Source organism: Osmerus eperlanus, chromosome 19 (genome assembly GCF_963692335.1).
Source record: "Osmerus eperlanus chromosome 19, fOsmEpe2.1, whole genome shotgun sequence".
In the NCBI taxonomy this organism is placed as follows: Eukaryota; Metazoa; Chordata; class Actinopteri; order Osmeriformes; family Osmeridae; genus Osmerus; species Osmerus eperlanus.
This window is the reverse complement of record NC_085036.1, coordinates 10,960,214-10,977,623: the sequence shown is the minus strand read 5'-3', so window position 1 is coordinate 10,977,623 and position 17,410 is coordinate 10,960,214. Positions and strand designations below refer to the sequence as shown.

The 17,410-nt window shown below is 48.1% G+C and overlaps 1 protein-coding gene across 1 annotated transcript in view; it reads left to right on the top strand.

Moving 5' to 3' along the window:
- ltbp3 (latent transforming growth factor beta binding protein 3) overlaps positions 1–8,095 on the top strand; it is a 16,278-nt gene extending 8,183 nt beyond the window's left edge. Inside the window, 24 exon segments of the mRNA XM_062486273.1 lie at positions 194–216; positions 218–326; positions 442–477; positions 480–575; positions 727–846; positions 1,596–1,609; positions 1,611–1,719; positions 2,040–2,092; positions 2,094–2,164; positions 2,299–2,341; positions 2,343–2,418; positions 2,659–2,673; positions 2,676–2,786; positions 2,956–3,126; positions 3,327–3,410; positions 3,603–3,731; positions 3,829–3,966; positions 4,288–4,397; positions 4,399–4,429; positions 4,904–5,032; positions 5,975–6,136; positions 6,277–6,366; positions 6,562–6,693; positions 6,889–8,095. Coding sequence (XP_062342257.1) covers positions 194–216; positions 218–326; positions 442–477; positions 480–575; positions 727–846; positions 1,596–1,609; positions 1,611–1,719; positions 2,040–2,092; positions 2,094–2,164; positions 2,299–2,341; positions 2,343–2,418; positions 2,659–2,673; positions 2,676–2,786; positions 2,956–3,126; positions 3,327–3,410; positions 3,603–3,731; positions 3,829–3,966; positions 4,288–4,397; positions 4,399–4,429; positions 4,904–5,032; positions 5,975–6,136; positions 6,277–6,366; positions 6,562–6,693; positions 6,889–7,040 — 2,204 coding nt within the window. The 3' untranslated portion in view covers positions 7,041–8,095.
- The last annotated feature ends 9,315 nt before the right edge of the window (positions 8,096–17,410 follow it).

Here is a 17,410-nt window from a genome sequence, read left to right as displayed (position 1 = left end):
GGGCTGAGCACTGGTGGAGTTAGAAACCATGGAGATCAATGGCCTCCGGTAAATGACAATGCTGGTGGTCTTCCTGACTTGTGAAGCATATGTGTTCCCACCCCCCTGTCGCGTTCTGGCCTTGAACCCAGTCAGCGCTGTTGCTCCTGGTGGTTAACCCTGTTAACCACCTGTTAACACTGTGCTCTGTCAGATGACGACGAATGTGACGGGGAGCCCTTGCGGCCACAGCAGGGGCATCTGCATCAACACCGAGGGCTCCTACCGATGCCGCTGTCACCATGGCTACAAGCTCCTGGTGCATCGCGGGAGACTCAGATGTGAAGGTGGGTGACGATGGGCAGCGTGTCTCCAAAATGGCGAGCTCTTTCTCCTTTAGCCGTCGGACTCTTTTTCAGATGGATTTTTATCGGAGCGTCCTCCTCTCTTTGAGTCTTTCAGATGTGAACGAGTGCACTAAGCAGGATGTCTGTGGGGCTGCGGTCAGTGTGTCAACATGCCGGGCTCCTACAAGTGTGAATGCCACAAAGGGTTCAGAAGCAGGGCTCACCGCCCTCCGGCATGTGGAAGGTGAGGCCCTGCCATTCTCTGTGTGTGGACGAGATAGATGCGTGTGCATGTGTGTGTGTGTGTGTGTGTGTAAACGTGTGGGGAATACATAGTGTGTCTTGTTACAGTGTGAATCATTTTCCTCATTCATTTTCGTCATTCATCCTTTCCCCTCAGATATTAACGAGTGCTTGGATCCCAGCTCGTGTCCTAACGAGCTGTGTGAGAACACACCAGGTTCCTACGAGTGTGTACCCTGCCTGCCAGGCCACCAGGCCCAAGGGGGCCTCTGCTATGGTGAGGCTCTCAAACACTGATACATACACCATGACATGGGCCCTGGATTTCACTGTGAAATCTTGTGTTACTTAAGCCATCACAGAGTTCAGTTACAGGACTAGAGCCAGTATCTTCTATTGAAGCGATGCCACCTAGTGTGGCATGGATAATCTGCAATCTGTTATTATACTGTATCGTACATTATTGAATGACTGGTATTGTCCTATGGAAACTTCAATGAATGCCAGATCTACAAGATTGAATACAGAGTCTGAACATTTTAAGTATGTGTTTCTACCTGACTTCCCAAGTATGTCTTCTCTGACCCGCGAGTCAGAAAGTATGTGTGTGCAAAGCAGAGAATGGACTGGATCAGTCATAGCCTGTAAATCTGTCAGAAGTCTGGCTGACTGAGACCCAGGCAGCACACATGCCAGCGGGCACCAGTCCAGCCTGCCAGGACGGCTCCTGTCCATACCCTGCTTCTCCTCAGGACTTCTTCCTCCCCCACTCCCCCCCCCCCTTCCTCGAGGTGCTCTCTCTCTCTCTTCTCTCTCTCTCTCTCTCTCTCTCTCTCTCTCTCTCTCTCTCTCTCTCTCTCTCTCTCTCTCTCTCACACTCTCTGTGTCTGTCTGTCTGTCTGTCTCTCTCTCTCCTCTCTCTCTCTCTCTCTCTCTCTCTCTCTCTCATCTCTCTCTCTCTCTCTCTCTCGCTCTCTCCTCTCTCTCCTCTCTCTCTCTCTCTCTCCTCTCTCTCTCTCTCTCTAGATGTCAACGAGTGCCCAGAAACGGGGTGTGTGTCCCAACGGGCGCTGTGAGAACCTCCCTGGTACCTACCGCTGTCTGTGCAGCGAGGGCTTCCTCCCCAGCGACGACAGTAAAGCCTGCCGGGGTGAGCACACGCCCTGGAGACCACACTCCACCATCCACGGTCAAACATCCACACTACTGCCGTGTCATTTCCTCACGACCACTGTTTCCTGTATATTCCTGATCCAAGTCTTTGAGACTGTGGCTTCATAAGTACTAGATCACGAGTTACAGTTCGGTGGTAAAGCATAAGACTGCGTCTCTGCAAGATCAAATCCAGTTCTTGTACGTCGCTCCTGAATGAAAGTCTGCTAAATAAACGCTCACCCGTAGTGCGTGCTGCACATTCAGAATGGTGGAGTACAGTACATGATGCTCTCTGTGGCGGTTCCCCTCTTCCAGACATTGACGAGTGCAAGGACGACAGGCTCTGTGCCAACGGGCGCTGTGTCAACAACGGACGGCTCATTCCAGTGCCAGTGTTACCCGGGATACCAGCGCACACAGGAGGGGAGCCACTGTGAAGGCATGGGCCGACTCTCATTCACTCACATCACACAGGAGGCGGGAAATGTTCCCCAGTGGGCTTGAATGCCCTGTGTTACGTAGCTCTGTGGAGTTCAGTCGTGGTTTGGGTTATATTGCTCTCCTTCCCACAGATAATCAACGAGTGTGAGAGGCCCTCCAACTGCCAGAGAGGGCGCATGTGTCAACAACATGGGCTCCTACCGCTGTGAATGCCAGAAGGGCTTTATGCTGGTTGGAGGAAGGAGGTGCCAAGGTCAGTCTCTACATGTGCTGTTAGCCTCTCTATGAATCTCTCTCTCTCTATCTCCACTCCTTCTCTATCTCTACCTCTCTCACTCGATCTAATTCTCTGACCCGCTCCTCCTCCCTTCTCTCTCTCTCTCTCTCTCTCTCTCTCTCTCTCTCTCTCTCTCTCTCTCTCTCTCTCTCTCTCTCTCTCTCTCTCTCTCTCATCTCTCTCTCTCTCTCACTCATTCCCACCTCTCTCGCCCAGACATAGACGAGTGTGCGTCGACAGGAGTCTGTGTCAGCCGCACGGGACCTGCGAGAACAAGGCGGGCTCCTTCGTGTGTGTGTGCAACGAGGGCTTCCTGCTGTCCGAGGACAAGCACAGCTGCGAGGGTGAGACAGACAAACCCCCTAGTCCACTGGACAGCCATCCCTCCCATGAAACAGTGCAGCGCATCATCACACAGCGCTCTCCTAACCCTCATACACCCCCTTTAGGCTGGCTGTAATACCTCATTGGGTTGTCTCTGACCCCCCACCCCCCACCCCCTCTCCCCGACAGTGATCGCCATGGAGCTGGAGGACAAGAAGGAGTGCTATCTCAACCTGGATGACACGGTGTTCTGTGACAGTGTCCTGGCCACCAACGTCACCAAGCAGGAGTGCTGCTGCTCCATTGGGGTGGGCTGGGGCGACCACTGCGAGATCTACCCTTGTCCCGTCCACCACTCAGGTACTTCACCACACACACTGAAACACAGTCACTCACGCAAACACACACACACGCTCACGCATGCACACTACACAGACTACACCTCACTCACACGCACTCTCGCACACGCGTTCGTCATTGTGCTTTTGTGAGTTTGGATGTGCATGGGTCGTACACGTGCCCGACTCACTGGCGTCCGGTGGTGTTTGTCCCACATGCAGCTGAGTACCACTCCCTGTGTCCGGTGGGCCGAGGCTTCTACCACGAGGAGGGGACGATCGAGTACGGCCTCTCCCTCCACCGAGGTGAGGAGCCCTGGCTGACTGCCTGCCGCTGACTGCCTCACCCGAACCACTGAAACAGTGTAGCAGTGAAATGTGCACTTGTGGCCTTTGATTATTTGTTGTGTGTGCTGCAGGCACTGTGTGTGTGTGTGTTGTTGTTGTTGTAAGCACGTGGCTCCTGTTGGGTCTTCACGATGCTGTTTCTGTGTGCAGACATCGACGAGTGCGTGCTCTTCTCCAACGAGATCTGCAAGGAGGGCCGCTGCATGAACACCCAGCCAGGATACGAGTGCTACTGCCAACAAGGCTTCTACTACGACAGCAACCTGCTGGAGTGCATTGGTGAACACACAGGCACAGGGTCCTTCACACGCATACTGGGTAGGGTACGAGAGTGGAACTGGTTCCAGACTGTTTTCTCCTCTTCCCCCCCCCTCAGATGTGAATGAGTGTCACGATGAGTCCCTCTGCGCTAATGGAGAGTGTTCCAACACCCGAGGCTCCTTCTACTGCACCTGCAGCGCCCCCTGGACCCCAGACTCCACCAACAAGAAATGTGTGACGGCCACAGTAGCAGGTGACCCAGCCCTAGCCTCAGCCCCAGCCCCAGCCCCAGCCCCAACCCCACCTTTAGCCCCAGCCCAGCCTTAGCTCCAGCCCTAGCCCAGCCTTAGCTCCAGCCTCAGCCCCAACCCCAGCCTTAGCCCCAGCCCCAACCCCAGACCCAGCCCCAGCCTTAGCTCTAGCCTCAGCTCCAGCCCCAGCCTTAGTCCCAGGCTCACACTCATCATCAGCCTCAACCTCAGCCCCAGCCTCAGGGCCTCAATTATGTCTCTTAAACTGCAACAAAGCGTTCGTGGCGTCGACGACTGGTTCAGTCAGTGTGTTTACGTTGCAGGCGTGGACGAGTGCCAGAATGCAGCCAACTGTAAGAACGGCCACTGTGTGGACACTCCTGGGTCCTACTACTGCATCTGCTCTCCTCCCTGGATCCTGGCCACCGACCGCAAACAGCTGCGTGACCCCCGAGGAGCAGGGGGGTGAGTGGAGGGCGTGGGCCAGTTACAAAGCTTAGGATTGGCTGTCTGGGAAGTGGAGTGAGGCATGCTGGGAAGTGTTGTTTTAAAAGGTTGCTCCCAGCTGTGTCTGCGTGGTTGTATGCGGGAGGGAGGATGAATGAGAGGAAGGACACTGATTTTAGCTGTGTACCGTCAGCTGTGTGCCACACCTTAACACTAACTAATACCCTCCCAGCTTCCCCTGCCTGCCCCACCCTTTATCCCAGGTAGCTCAGGTACCAACTCCATCTCCCTGACAACAATCACCTCATAGTCACAAAAAGAGGACCTGCCGTCCTGTGAGAGTTGTAGTTTCTGAACACACCTACACTCTCTGCATGCCCACTCAGGAAACTGCTTCCTGTTAAACATCGTACATATTCCGGGCCGAAGCTGAACGCTGGCCCCTAGGCTGGTGTCCATATTGTAACCCGTGTCTGTGGTGACCCCTTGCAGATGTGAATGAGTGCCAGGACCCCTCGTACTGTAAGAATGGGAGGTGTGTCAACACGCCCGGCTCCTTTCACTGTATTTGCACCCAGCCCCTCACCTTCAGCGCAGCGCTCAAACAGTGCGTCTATGACGGTGGGTATAACCAATCGGCGCTCAGCTCACCTGAGCCTGACCAGTTAGGTCAAAGCTAACCCGAGTTTTGGCTTGCCTTTACACCTGCCACTCTTGCTCATTCCTTTTAACCCCTCCCCCTTTGAGTCCCTCTGCCCAATACTGACTCTGTCCCAGGCTAGGCAGCCTACAACAAACCCCCTCCTACGTGTAGAGAATGCTGTAAAAAAACATTTGAAGATCAGTGTCTGTATGATCAGTGAGAACAGAGGGAAGCATAGCTACAGTAGTCTTTACAGCTTCAGAACATCAGTTTTCATGGATTTCCGTTACACAACACTAGCTAGCATGAAAACAACATGAAAAACACTTATTCCAACGTGTGTATGTAAATGTGTGTTTGAGAAATGTCAAGGAAATGTCCAAAAAGGGATTTTTATTGCTTCTGGCATTTTCTGCATCTTTCTTTTCAAGCCTTTTTCTCTTTCTACCTTGTCCTGTTTGGTTATATGTCAGACTGTAACACCTGAATGTCATAATGCATGACTGCATTACACTCCTAATGAACTCAGCAGTGCACAACACAGACACTTTGCGGTGTCTATATTTTTGTTATTCTTTTTGTAAAGCTTCCTGTTTCGAGTGAGCTTTTTCACTCCTTCCATCGTGTCCGTGTTCAAGGAGAAGCACGGGCAGAGGAGAGCAGCCTGTGTCTGTCTGTATCCAGGCCTCATGTCTTATTCATATCTGCCTGCTGGCTCTGACCGTCCTCAACAATTACCTGGTTAATCTCCCAGGTCAAGACGAGTGGCTGGACAAGGCCTGCTTGCATAATGCACGAGCGAACGACTGTCCTTTCACACTTGACAGATCAGCCCTGATCAGTCGAAGGGGTTTGAAGCATTGAACAGGTGAAGAACTCACAGCTCACGTCCTCCACCTTCCCCCATCTCTCTGTCCCAGACCGCACGGCGGCCCACAAGGACGTGTGCTTCCTGCAGGTGGATGAGGACCAGATCTGCAGCGTGCCCAGGAAGGGCCTGGTGGTCACCTACTCCGAGTGCTGCTGTCACTACGGCCGCGGCTGGGGCCCGGAGTGCAGGACCTGTCCCCAGAGAAACTCAGGTGAGACCACAGGGACGCACGCGCATCACTCACCGGGCCTGCTTCTCCTCTCCCTACTCTCGCCAGTTTGATTTAATGTTGTGTTTTTACTCGTTATTATTGCCCACAAGTCTTATTATTATTCTTTTGTTTACTTCCAGTGATATTTAACCGTCTGTGTGAGATGCACCTGGAGACAGATTCTGAGGGTGAAGTTGACTTTCTTGCAGCTTTTGCCAACTACAATCCAGGTAAATGCTAGCAGGGTGATTGCTATTGACAGCTGCACATTCAGACATAAACATTCTAACTGGCAAAACCCTGCCTGTCTCCCTCCTTTTTTCTCTGCCCCCCCCCCCCCCCCCCCTTGTATTTCTCCCTCTTTCTATGTCTCTTTCCCCCTCCTCTCTCTCCCTCCTCTTTCATTCTGTTGTGTTTGGGCTCAGAAGGGGACAGTTCGGAGGAAGACTCTGATGAGTGCAGTTGTGCCAACGGGCGCTGCGTGCGCTCCTACCTGGGCACCATGTGTGAGTGCAACACTGGCTTCAGGATGGATCACTCCCGCACCCGCTGCACAGGTGTGTTTACATTTCACCCTCATCTATTACAGGGCACCCGGCGCATATCTCCCACACTCCCACACACACTTTAGCATTTAGAGGAACAGTGTTGTTGATTTGTTGTTCTATGTAAATGTGTGTGCAGGCAGATGACAGACCTCTCTCTCCCCCATCTCTCTCTCTCTCCATCCCTCTCTCTCTTTCTCTTTTCAGATATTGATGAGTGCGCTGAACCTGGGGTTCGCGTTAATCCATGCAAGAATGCTCGTTGTGTCAACACCATAGGGTCATTCAAGTGCTACTGCAAACATGGCTTTGTGCCTGCACGAAGGCCCAACATATGTGTCCGTCCAAGGGGTCTATAACATTTCTGTCAAACACACTTTCGCACACACACACACACACACACACACACACACACACACACACACACACACAGAGAAACATAGACAGACACACACACTTAGCGCAGATAGACACATTATCTGTCCTGTGTGTTTAATGAAGGGCCATTTCCTTCCGGTGACTCATTTGAAATGTCTAAATAGAAATGTCTGCTCCTCTTCAACCAAGGATCTTAAATGTTTGGGTCTTCTACTGCCCTCTGTGTTGATAGTCTACAATGCTTTGGGAAAATAATTAAACACCGACAAAGATATAGGTTTGTTTTTTCGATGTATTTTTGTAATTATTATTTTTCTAAAAACTGTTTTTGACCATTGACTGTTATACTTGTCCTATGTTTATTTCTTAAATTGTTCACTTGTTGCATTGATCTTGTAATCTGAATCGTGAGTCTTCCTGCAGTTTAATGAGGATGTTCCTCTTCATTCCAACCCCTATGACCATAATCAGTAAATGTCTGTGTCACAATTTAAAAATCTAAAACATCATCCATGTAGGGTATGTACTGCACTCACAGCCTAGTGCTCTTCTATGATATACATGTTGTACAGAACAGTATGTGAAGACATACCTGCAGTAGCTAATGGATTTGTGCCTATCTTGTCCCTGCAAACCGTAGTTGCAAAGGACACAGAGAAACATGTTTATGGGAAAGCCTTTCAAAAGTGTCTTGAACAATTCTGACATGCACATGAGTGCACTTTAAGTGAGATTATAAAAAAAGGAGCTGACCTTACAAGGCAACCTAGATGGAATCTTCGGGTGAAGGACGGCGGAGGGTTCCAGAAATAAAGGAAGTGACATGATAAGTGACATCACTCGTCAGTGTTTGTACTTTTGCATTGTGAAAGGAGCCAAAGAGGCTCTTCATAAAGAGACAGGAGTCAACCTCCCACATTGTACTGACTCTGGCTCTGATTCTGATCATGTTTCTTCATGACTTGTCAATAACACAGTGTTGTGTCTAAGACCCTGTAACAAATAAAGGATTGTCTGCACAGTCCTTACAATATTAGTTTTAATTGTTTATTTTCATTGATTGGTGCTAAACCTTCTTTCCATCAAAACGCCTGGCCTGTCTGCTAAAGCGTGTGCCGTCAGAGACATCTGTGAGAGCAGAAACAAATTCAGCTAGAGGAGAAAGGTGAGTTTAAGTCAGTCTCTCTAAAGTCCAGCGGAGAATAACGAAGAACTGCAGGAAGGAAAAACTGCAGGAAGCCCTGTCAAGTCACATACATAGACATTGAGTTAGGCAGAGGTCCACCTTCAAGATGGCAAGCTTAACTTCTGTCTTTTAATTACACCATGTTTGCCACTCCTGTATGTAATTGACACCATAAAAATCAAGTATTTTAGCTGTCCCCCCTCTACTAATAGTGCATTGATTTATGTTCAAGCATACTATTGCATTGCAGGATACACAGACAAAACCTGTACGTACTGGGCATTCTGGAGTATTTCACAGAGCAAGCAGTAATCAAGTTAGGTCATACCCCCCTCTTTTTTGATCAAAGAAGAAAATAGCGGCAGTTCCAACAATCAACAACAGTAAAAGTATAATCAAGGTCAAAGTCACATAAATGGGATTTTTGTCAAGTACCACAGGTGTGGTTGAAGCAATTTTTATTTTGGGTCGAGGTGTGACTGTCTTGTTCAGATCAGGATTTGTTTTGACCGATTTCCCTGTAGAGGACAGGGTGTATTTAATGCCAGATGAAATATGATGAGTCACAGTTGGGAAGGAGCTTGATTTTGATGAATTCATCCTCTCTGAGGAAGCTGGTGAGAAGCCTGCAGTGAAAGGTGTGACTGGAGGCTGTGTGACTGAAGGCTGTGTGACTGGAGGCTGTGTGACTGGAGGCTCTGTGACTGGAGGCTGTGTGACTGGAGGCTGTGTGACTGGAGGCTCTGTGACTGGAGGCTGTGTGACTGGAGGCTGTGTGACTGGAGGCTGTGTGACCGGAGGCTGTGTGACTGGAGGCTGTGTGACTGGAGGCTCTGTGACTGGAGGCTGTGTGACCGGAGGCTGTGTGACTGGAAGCTGTGTGACTGGAGGCTGTGTGACTGGAGGCTGTGTGACTGGAGGCTGTGTGACCGGAGGCTGTGTGACTGGAGGCTCTGTGACTGGAGGCTGTGTGACTGGAGGCTGTGTGACTGGAGGCTGTGTGACTGGAGGCTGTGTGACCGGAGGCTGTGTGACTGGAGGCTGTATGAGAGGAGGCTGTGTGACTGGAGGCTGTGTGACTGGAGGCTGTGTGACTGGAGGCTGTGTGACAGGAGGCTGTGTGACTGGAGGCTGTGTGACTGGAGGCTGTGTGACCGGAGGCTGTGTGACTGGAGGCTGTGTGACTGGAGGCTCTGTGACTGGAGGCTGTGTGACCGGAGGCTGTGTGACTGGAAGCTGTGTGACTGGAGGCTGTGTGACTGGAGGCTGTGTGACTGGAGGCTGTGTGACCGGAGGCTGTGTGACTGGAGGCTGTGTGACCGGAGGCTGTGTGAGAGGAGGCTGTGTGACTGGAGGCTGTGTGACTGGAGGCTGTTTGACTGGAGGCTCTGTGACTGGAGGCTGTGTGACTGGAGGCTGTGTGACTGGAGGCTCTGTGACTGGAGGCTGTGTGACTGGAGGCTGTGTGAGAGGAGGCTGTGTGACTGGAGGCTGTGTGACTGGAGGCTGTGTGACTGGAGGCTGTGTGACTGGAGGCTGTGTGACTGGAGGCTGTGTGACTGGAGGCTGTGTGACCGGAGGCTGTGTGAAAGGAGGCTGTGTGACTGGAGGCTGTGTGACTGGAGGCTCTGTGACTGGAGGCTGTGTGACTGGAGGCTGTGTGACTGGAGGCTCTGTGACTGGAGGCTGTGTGACTGGAGGCTGTGTGACCGGAGGCTGTGTGACCGGAGGCTGTGTGACTGGAGGCTGTGTGACTGGAGGTTGTGTGACTGGAGGCTGTGTGACCGGAGGCTGTGTGACTGGAGGCTGTGTGACTGGAGGCTGTGTGAGAGGAGGCTCTGTTGAGGTTGAGGATATTGTAGCTGGTGTGATTAAAGTATCAAGTATAGGTTGTGGCGTTCGGTCAGTAGAGATGGCAGGGGTATTTGTTGTGTGGGAGGTGGTTTCGTCTGTGGCCTCAGGTGTGGTCGTAGAGGGTGTCGTATAATGAGGTGGGGGTGAAGCTGATGTCTCAGATGCTGGTGACGTTGTTGATGAAATCTCTGATGGTCCCAGAAGGTTTTCTTTGGTTGCAGAGGTGTGTGTAGCTGAGGCGTCCGATGTGTCAGGAGAGGCTGGTGATGAGCCTGGAGTGAAAGGTGTGGGTGTGACCGGAGGTTCTGTTGAGGTTGAAGATATCACAGCTGGTTCCCTCTCTGAAGTCGATATTGGGACTGTGGTCAATTTGCTTTCATCTAATTCTCCTTCTGAAGTCAGGGGTATTTCAGAGGAGGTTTTTTCTGTTGTGATGTCATTGGTTGATGATGGGGGTGTCTTGTCTGAGGGTGTAGTTATAACGGTTGCCACTGTTTGAGGCACAGCAAAAGTTGAGATGTCTGTGGTACTAGTAACGTGTGCTTCATGTAATGTCAAAGTTGACATCTCAACTGCAGTTGTGCTTTCAGAGGTTGTGTCACAGGAGGTTTCTGGAAGGTTGTCAGATGAGGTTGAGACAGTCCCATCATTTGTGGTCATAAAAGCTCCTTGTGTGGTTTTCTCTGTCGCATCAGGTGTCCTCTCAGTTGTAGAGGGAGCTTGGGGTTCTGTTGGGTGTGCAGACGCAGCTACAGAGACTGTTGCTGTCGACAAACCTGTAAATGTAGCCTGTACGGTTCCCAGTGCAGTGATTGTGGCTGATGCATCATGGGAAGGAGAGGCCACAGAGGGTATTGTAGTCCCACTTGGAGCTGAAGTGAATTCCAGTGTTGGGGCCATTGCTACCTGTTCTGATGAGATAACTGGTGATGTCTCAAGTATAGGTTGTGGCGTTCGGTCAGTAGAGATGGCAGGGGTATTTGTTGTGTGGGAGGTGGTTTCGTCTGTGGCCTCAGGTGTGGTCGTAGAGGGTGTCGTATAATGAGGTGGGGGTGAAGCTGATGTCTCAGATGCTGGTGACGTTGTTGATGAAATCTCTGATGGTCCCAGAAGGTTTTCTTTGGTTGCAGAGGTGTGTGTAGCTGAGGCGTCCGATGTGTCAGGAGAGGCTGGTGATGAGCCTGGAGTGAAAGGTGTGGGCGTGACCGGAGGTTCTGTTGAGGTTGAAGATATCACAGCTGGTTCCCTCTCTGAAGTCGATATTGGGACTGTGGTCAATTTGCTTTCATCTAATTCCTCATGTGATGTTGTTGGCATCCCAGAGGAGGTTGTCTCTGTGTTTTCATTTGGGTTCTGGCTTGCGTCTGTTGTTTTGGTTTCTAAAAGGTGCTCAGATTCATAGGCTGTTGTTAGTGATGTTGTAAGCAGGACCATGTGTGTCGCCAGTATGGCCGCCGGAACACTGACTGCAGTCCCCACTGAGGTATCATGGGAAAGAGAGTCCACAGAAGTGTCTGAAGCCATGGCCCCACTGGTGTGAGTTGCAGTCTGAAGAGGTATAGCCAGGTTCTCCAGAGAGCCTGTGATGGTTCCATCTGGTGGTGCAGGTGTTTCTTGTGTGATTATCAGTGTTGTTTTAGGTTTGATGGATTGAAAGCTCTCAGTTCCACCTGCAGATTTGGTTTCAGTTGGGTAGGCAGAATGAGATGATGTAGTAGCTATTACAGTTGTTGAGAGAGTAGTATCAGGTGAAAGAGAGCCTATAGATAACATTGCAGTAGATTGTAAAGTCCGAGTTGTACTGTCAGATGTTTGAGGTGTAGTTATTAATGATGATGATGATGATGAAAAGGCAGAATTTTGAGTTGTCTTGGAGACAATTTGGAAGGTTGTGGCTGTGATTCCAGTTCCTGTCTGAGCAAGTGTCTCCTCAGAGGAGATTGTTGAGGGTGGTACTGAATTTAACTTTCTCTCACCCACGGTAATGGTTGAACTGTCCATTGGTTTCGCAGATGTTTCTAACGTAGAAGTTGCTACAGCAAGAGGGGCCAAAACAGAAGACATTTCTGGAATCTCAGTGAAAGAAGAGGTTACAAGTGCAGATAAACTGCCAGGTGGGATGGAAGCTTTTTCAGCAGTGACTTCTAAGAGGGACCCTGGTGAGCTGGTTGACTTTGCAGGCATATTCACTACAGAGTTTTCAGCAGTTGATTTGATTCCAGATACCATCTCTTTGCCTTCTGTGAGTGTTGTCTCCGAGTTCTCCTCTGCTGTTTCATCTGAAACGGACACTGTCTCCTTAGGAGTCGGAGTCAGATCTGAAGCTGTTTCGCACGAGTCAGAAGCTTCTGCTGACTCTGAGACGCCTGCTGAAGATGTCGCATCTGTAAGGACTGGTTGAGTTGTGCTTGTCGAGGGAAGTCCATTATCACTGATGGGGTTTGTCGTGTCAGCATCGCCACTTGCTACTGCTGCATCCAATCTAAAGAGGTCACACATTGTTACTTTTAGAGATGTTGTCAGGTTAGCTAATGAGGGTTGTGTGTGGTTTGTGGTTTCCCTTTGATAACATCATTTATTTCAGAAGTAGACAATTCACAAACCACAGATTTTGTTTACCTGACTGGAAATGACGAAACAGAGTGGAGGGCAATGCCTGTAACAAAACAGAGGTGTCTGAATGGAAAAATGTGCTTCACTGTCCAATCAGCAACACATACTTATTTTTGTGTGGCAATTATTGAACATGCATGTGAATCAAGAGTTTCCCTTACCCATGATGATGAGAAAGAAATTAACTTTTTGGTTCCTAGAAATCATTGTTGAAGTCTTGTGAAGTCATTGTTCATACAGCAACTCCCATCTGTCTAAAACAGATAAACAATTTCATGAAGACAATACATCTACTTCAACAGCAATTAATGACCTACTCCCCCAAAAGTAAAAGGCATCAGCATTTGCCTGAAGGAGATAGAAAGCCTGAAAGAGAACAGTTGGACTTGCAAATGTTACATCTACTGTAGGCATGCAAAACCTGCCTAAACTAACTATGCCTTGTATTGTAGTATTAGAAATGTTGAGTTAGGTCGTTCTTTAAGTTATGAGGCTATATATTGCTACAATGCCCATGAGCCAAAGATACTGTAACATGATCTCATCTGTCTGTAAATTGAGATATTGAAGATTTAGGAAACATAATAGCTCATCTCAATGCTCTCAGCCTGTTTTCCCGACTTTTAGTGTTATCTTTAGTTTTTATTACTCTATCAAAACTGTATTCATTATTTAGTACAAATAAGGAGTCGTACACAAGGACCAACTCTCAGTATTAAACAGTCTACCAATCCATTGAAATACTCTGTGTTTATAATGTTTCAGATATTTGATAATAAACAAGATTTGTGTTACAAACTTATTTGACAATCTGTCAGTCTCTCCAGTTTCTACCAATAGCATTTCCATAAAATTGTGGCTCTTACCTGATGTGTGATGAGTAGTAAAATAGAGTACTGAGCCTGAACTATATTCAGTTGGTCTCTCAGTGTGTAGTATCCGCTGGACATGAGTGAGGTGGCACTGCCTGCTTTGCATGATGCCAGATACCCAACATATGTTCCCTTCCACTTCTTCCCACAGGAACTTGCACATCTCCTTACTGATACAGAATCTGAATACTTCTTTGTAAATACTTTATGAACCCCTTTTTGGGGTGGGGGGGGGGTTCTGTGTGGAAGTATGGAGTGGCACAAGATAAATTTGATCATTGGAGAACGATCTGTTCTGATCACCAACTGCAAAGAGCTATTCAACAGGTATTTAACACTACTACTATTATGTAGTTTGTATTCTATTATGTAATATTATAAACTTAAATATACACTCTTACATTTTCTCTACATTCAGTTACACAGTTACGTAGGAAGCTGTAGTTGAGGAGTTTAGATTATTTAATCTTTAATATCCACTAGGGGGACCTCTTGTTTAATAAAATAAGGAGCTTGGAATCTAAACAGGAAATGCAGAACTAAACACAAATGATTAAGAGAGATATGTTGTTAATGGTCTTGCCATTTTTTAATATTATGTAAAATGTACTGATACTTAAGGGTTGAATTATACATGTTATTGATCTGTTATTCCTACTTGATTCACCTGACTTTCATGGTCCACTAGTCCTTCAACAGTCTCCTGGGATACCAGGACAATAAATACTATCTTCCTGGAACATGGATGTAAGTATGGGTATGGAAGTTTTAGAGACAGGGATTGGGGTCATAGGTCATCAAAGGGCTTGGCCAGCAAGGGGTCACTTAATGGAACACATTCTATTATCGTATTTCATCAGTGGAACAGTCATAGATTTTGAGAATGTATCAAATGTAAGTGATCAATGATTTACCTGAAAGTAAAACCCTATTTGTCAGAGCAGTGCAAAACCTTTCACAGTTTTTGAGTTGAATTAGATGGCTGTATTGATTTGAGAAGCTTCATGTACTATCTTGTGGTGAAGCTGGTGAAAATTAGAATGAGAGTATAGTTGCATAGCAACAGGATCCATGTATGACTAGTTCTCATTCAAATTGCAGGACTAAAAAATACTGTTGGACATTAAAGCAGTTCCCATTGGCATGTAAACCAGTGCAGCGGTGGGTCTGTCTGCATACCGTGTCACTTCCTGTTTCCCAGTCCACTGTTATGCTCTCAAATTAGATAAAGAAGCCATGGAGACTTCTTTCTTTAAATATTGAAGTGATTAAGGCCCCGTAGGCGCGGCACCTCGTTAGGCTATAATTAGCGAGGTTTTGCAAATGAGGGGGAGACAGCATATCTCAATAGGCCAGGCCTATCGTAGGAGTGGGGGCTGGGCATTTGATGTGTGGGACGGTGTCGGGATTCTGCCTAGTAATACACACTTCACACTTTCCACACAATAGCTCACCTACTCCACTCCTACACACTCTTACACAATCTCACTCCTACACTGACCATTATCTATTTATATTCACATGAACCCACTCAAGTCAAACTTTATGTCATGGTGGATCATCTTTACATTAACAGTAATAGTGTACTGTAAAACACTCACACATAAACTAGTCATTTGGAAGCCATTAAAAAAAGGGAAAATGGACTGGCATTCCTTCATAATTCTTCTTCATCGATTCCATTCATCATTGACTGCTTTCTTCTCACACGATGTCCGAGGTGTCCCAGTGTTCTGTGATCATTACACAGTGGTCCACATCAAAGCAAGCAGAGGATATTGAGATGGACTGAACAAGCAAGGACAAACCAAATAAGCAGATTGGTTTTGCAGCTACAACCAGTTTAAGCTTTACTGTAACCCACAGAACATGTCTCACCATGGGAACACATGAAATAATCATTGTATGAACTGTCCTGGAAACAGTCCTTTGGTGAACTTGTGGGGGTAATGACGGTGTCAGTATTTCAGGTTCTGTTCCATAATGTGCTGATTCCCCTGTGACCTGATTTAATCACGTCTTCCACCCACAAGTGTAACAATGCTCCCAAATCAGGTCAAAGCCATGCAAGATCTCTACTGTATTCGCACTCTGAAACTAAATCTGTCTTTGCCATTCGCTGCTGAGCCCCAAAGAAGAGCAGCCCTGTTAACTGTATATGCTGCCTGCGTGGAATGTAACAGGAGTGTGACCAATGATTTAGCCTTTTCTTTTACCACACCTTACTCAGGTGTGGTTTCATGCCATGTTGTATTGACTTTCTGTCAGTACCATATAATTTGTTACATTTTGTAACATGCCGTTTGTAATTTCCCCCCTACAACGTCTTCACCTTCCAAATAGCATTGACTTCTATGCTGTCCTCTCCTGGCTGACCTGCAAACGCAGACAATGATGGTGTACAGCTCGTCACACCAGCTGATCATGTGTGTGTGTGTGTGTGTGTGTGTGTGTGTGTGACTGAGCGTGTACTGTTACTTTCTAGACAATGTGTTCCTCGGGGATGGTGATGTAACAGACCTGCGGTTCTCATCCTCCTGATCTCACTGAGTCACGTTGCCGTGGCACCAGCTCCCCTCTCTGTCCTGGTTCCATTCTGTCTAATTATTTGCTAAGTTCTAACTGGAACAGGAGGATGACCTTCAGCAACTAGTTTGGAGAGAAAGAGAGATGTGTGGAGGAGAGGGAGAGAGGGAGAATGAGCAAGAAAGATACCAGAAATAGGCTAGCTGTCCCTAGGAGATGACTCCAAAAAGCGGTGGGAGGAATATAAATATCTTTTAGTAGGTCGTATCGACCAGAGAGCACCCTGCTGGATACTGTCGGCAGTTGGCTGGATACTGCGACTTTGAAAGTTTCTTTTTGGTCATGTCCAAGAGGTGGCAAATGTAAGTCAGTAATACTACTGAGACAAAATGTTGATTTGATAAATCAACTGGTAAACCTAAACAGAAGCTTACCAAAGCCTAAAAATATCACAATCGGTCTCCACACGACCATTTGTATAGGATAGTTCACTACCACTAAAAATTAACAGGCTTTAATACAATACATCATTGTCGTTTCTCTTGAGAGGACATCAAATGTTAATCACAACAGTAGAAACTCTGTAGGGACGAAGAGCGAATCAACATACAACCGTTATATTGTCAGGGACTACTATGTAACCCTCTCATTAGCTGCCTCAGAGCTGCTGAGATAAGGCTCCCAGTCGGCAAAGTGAGGTGTAAACAATGTTGAGCATTGTAATGGCCGACCATATGTTTACTGCCACAGGCTTCAGTGACCTTTTTGATCTCCCTTCTTTCTGGAGTCCCTGCTGTCTGCCTCTCTCTATAAAGAGCACATTTCATTTTGTCTTTGGCCAAAGCTGTGAGGGTGACAGGCAGCAGGAAGGGGGGGGGGGAACATGGAGGGCTCTGCCACGGCCAGGTCACATGCTTCATCCCTCAGGGCGGGATTATCGACTGCTCACCCTCAAAAACCCACAGACACCGTCGACACATCCTCCTCGTTCTTATCTAACCGTTCCGTAACCAAACAAATGATCATCGACATCTTACGATGATGTCATGGTTTGAGAGGCCCGAAAACAGGCCAGGAATATAATTACAAATCAACAATAAATGCGTGGATCTGATGTTCTAATCCGATGCACAATCCTGGCAAGCATGAAAATCTTCTATGAAGGACGGCAAGTGAAAATGCGGTTTAAAACATGAATCCCCATAAGAAGAGCCCATGCTTGTCTATGGTTGCCAACATCCAACTCCACCCCACCCTTGGGCCTGCTGTGGGGATACCCTCCTCCCACTCCCCCTCTAGG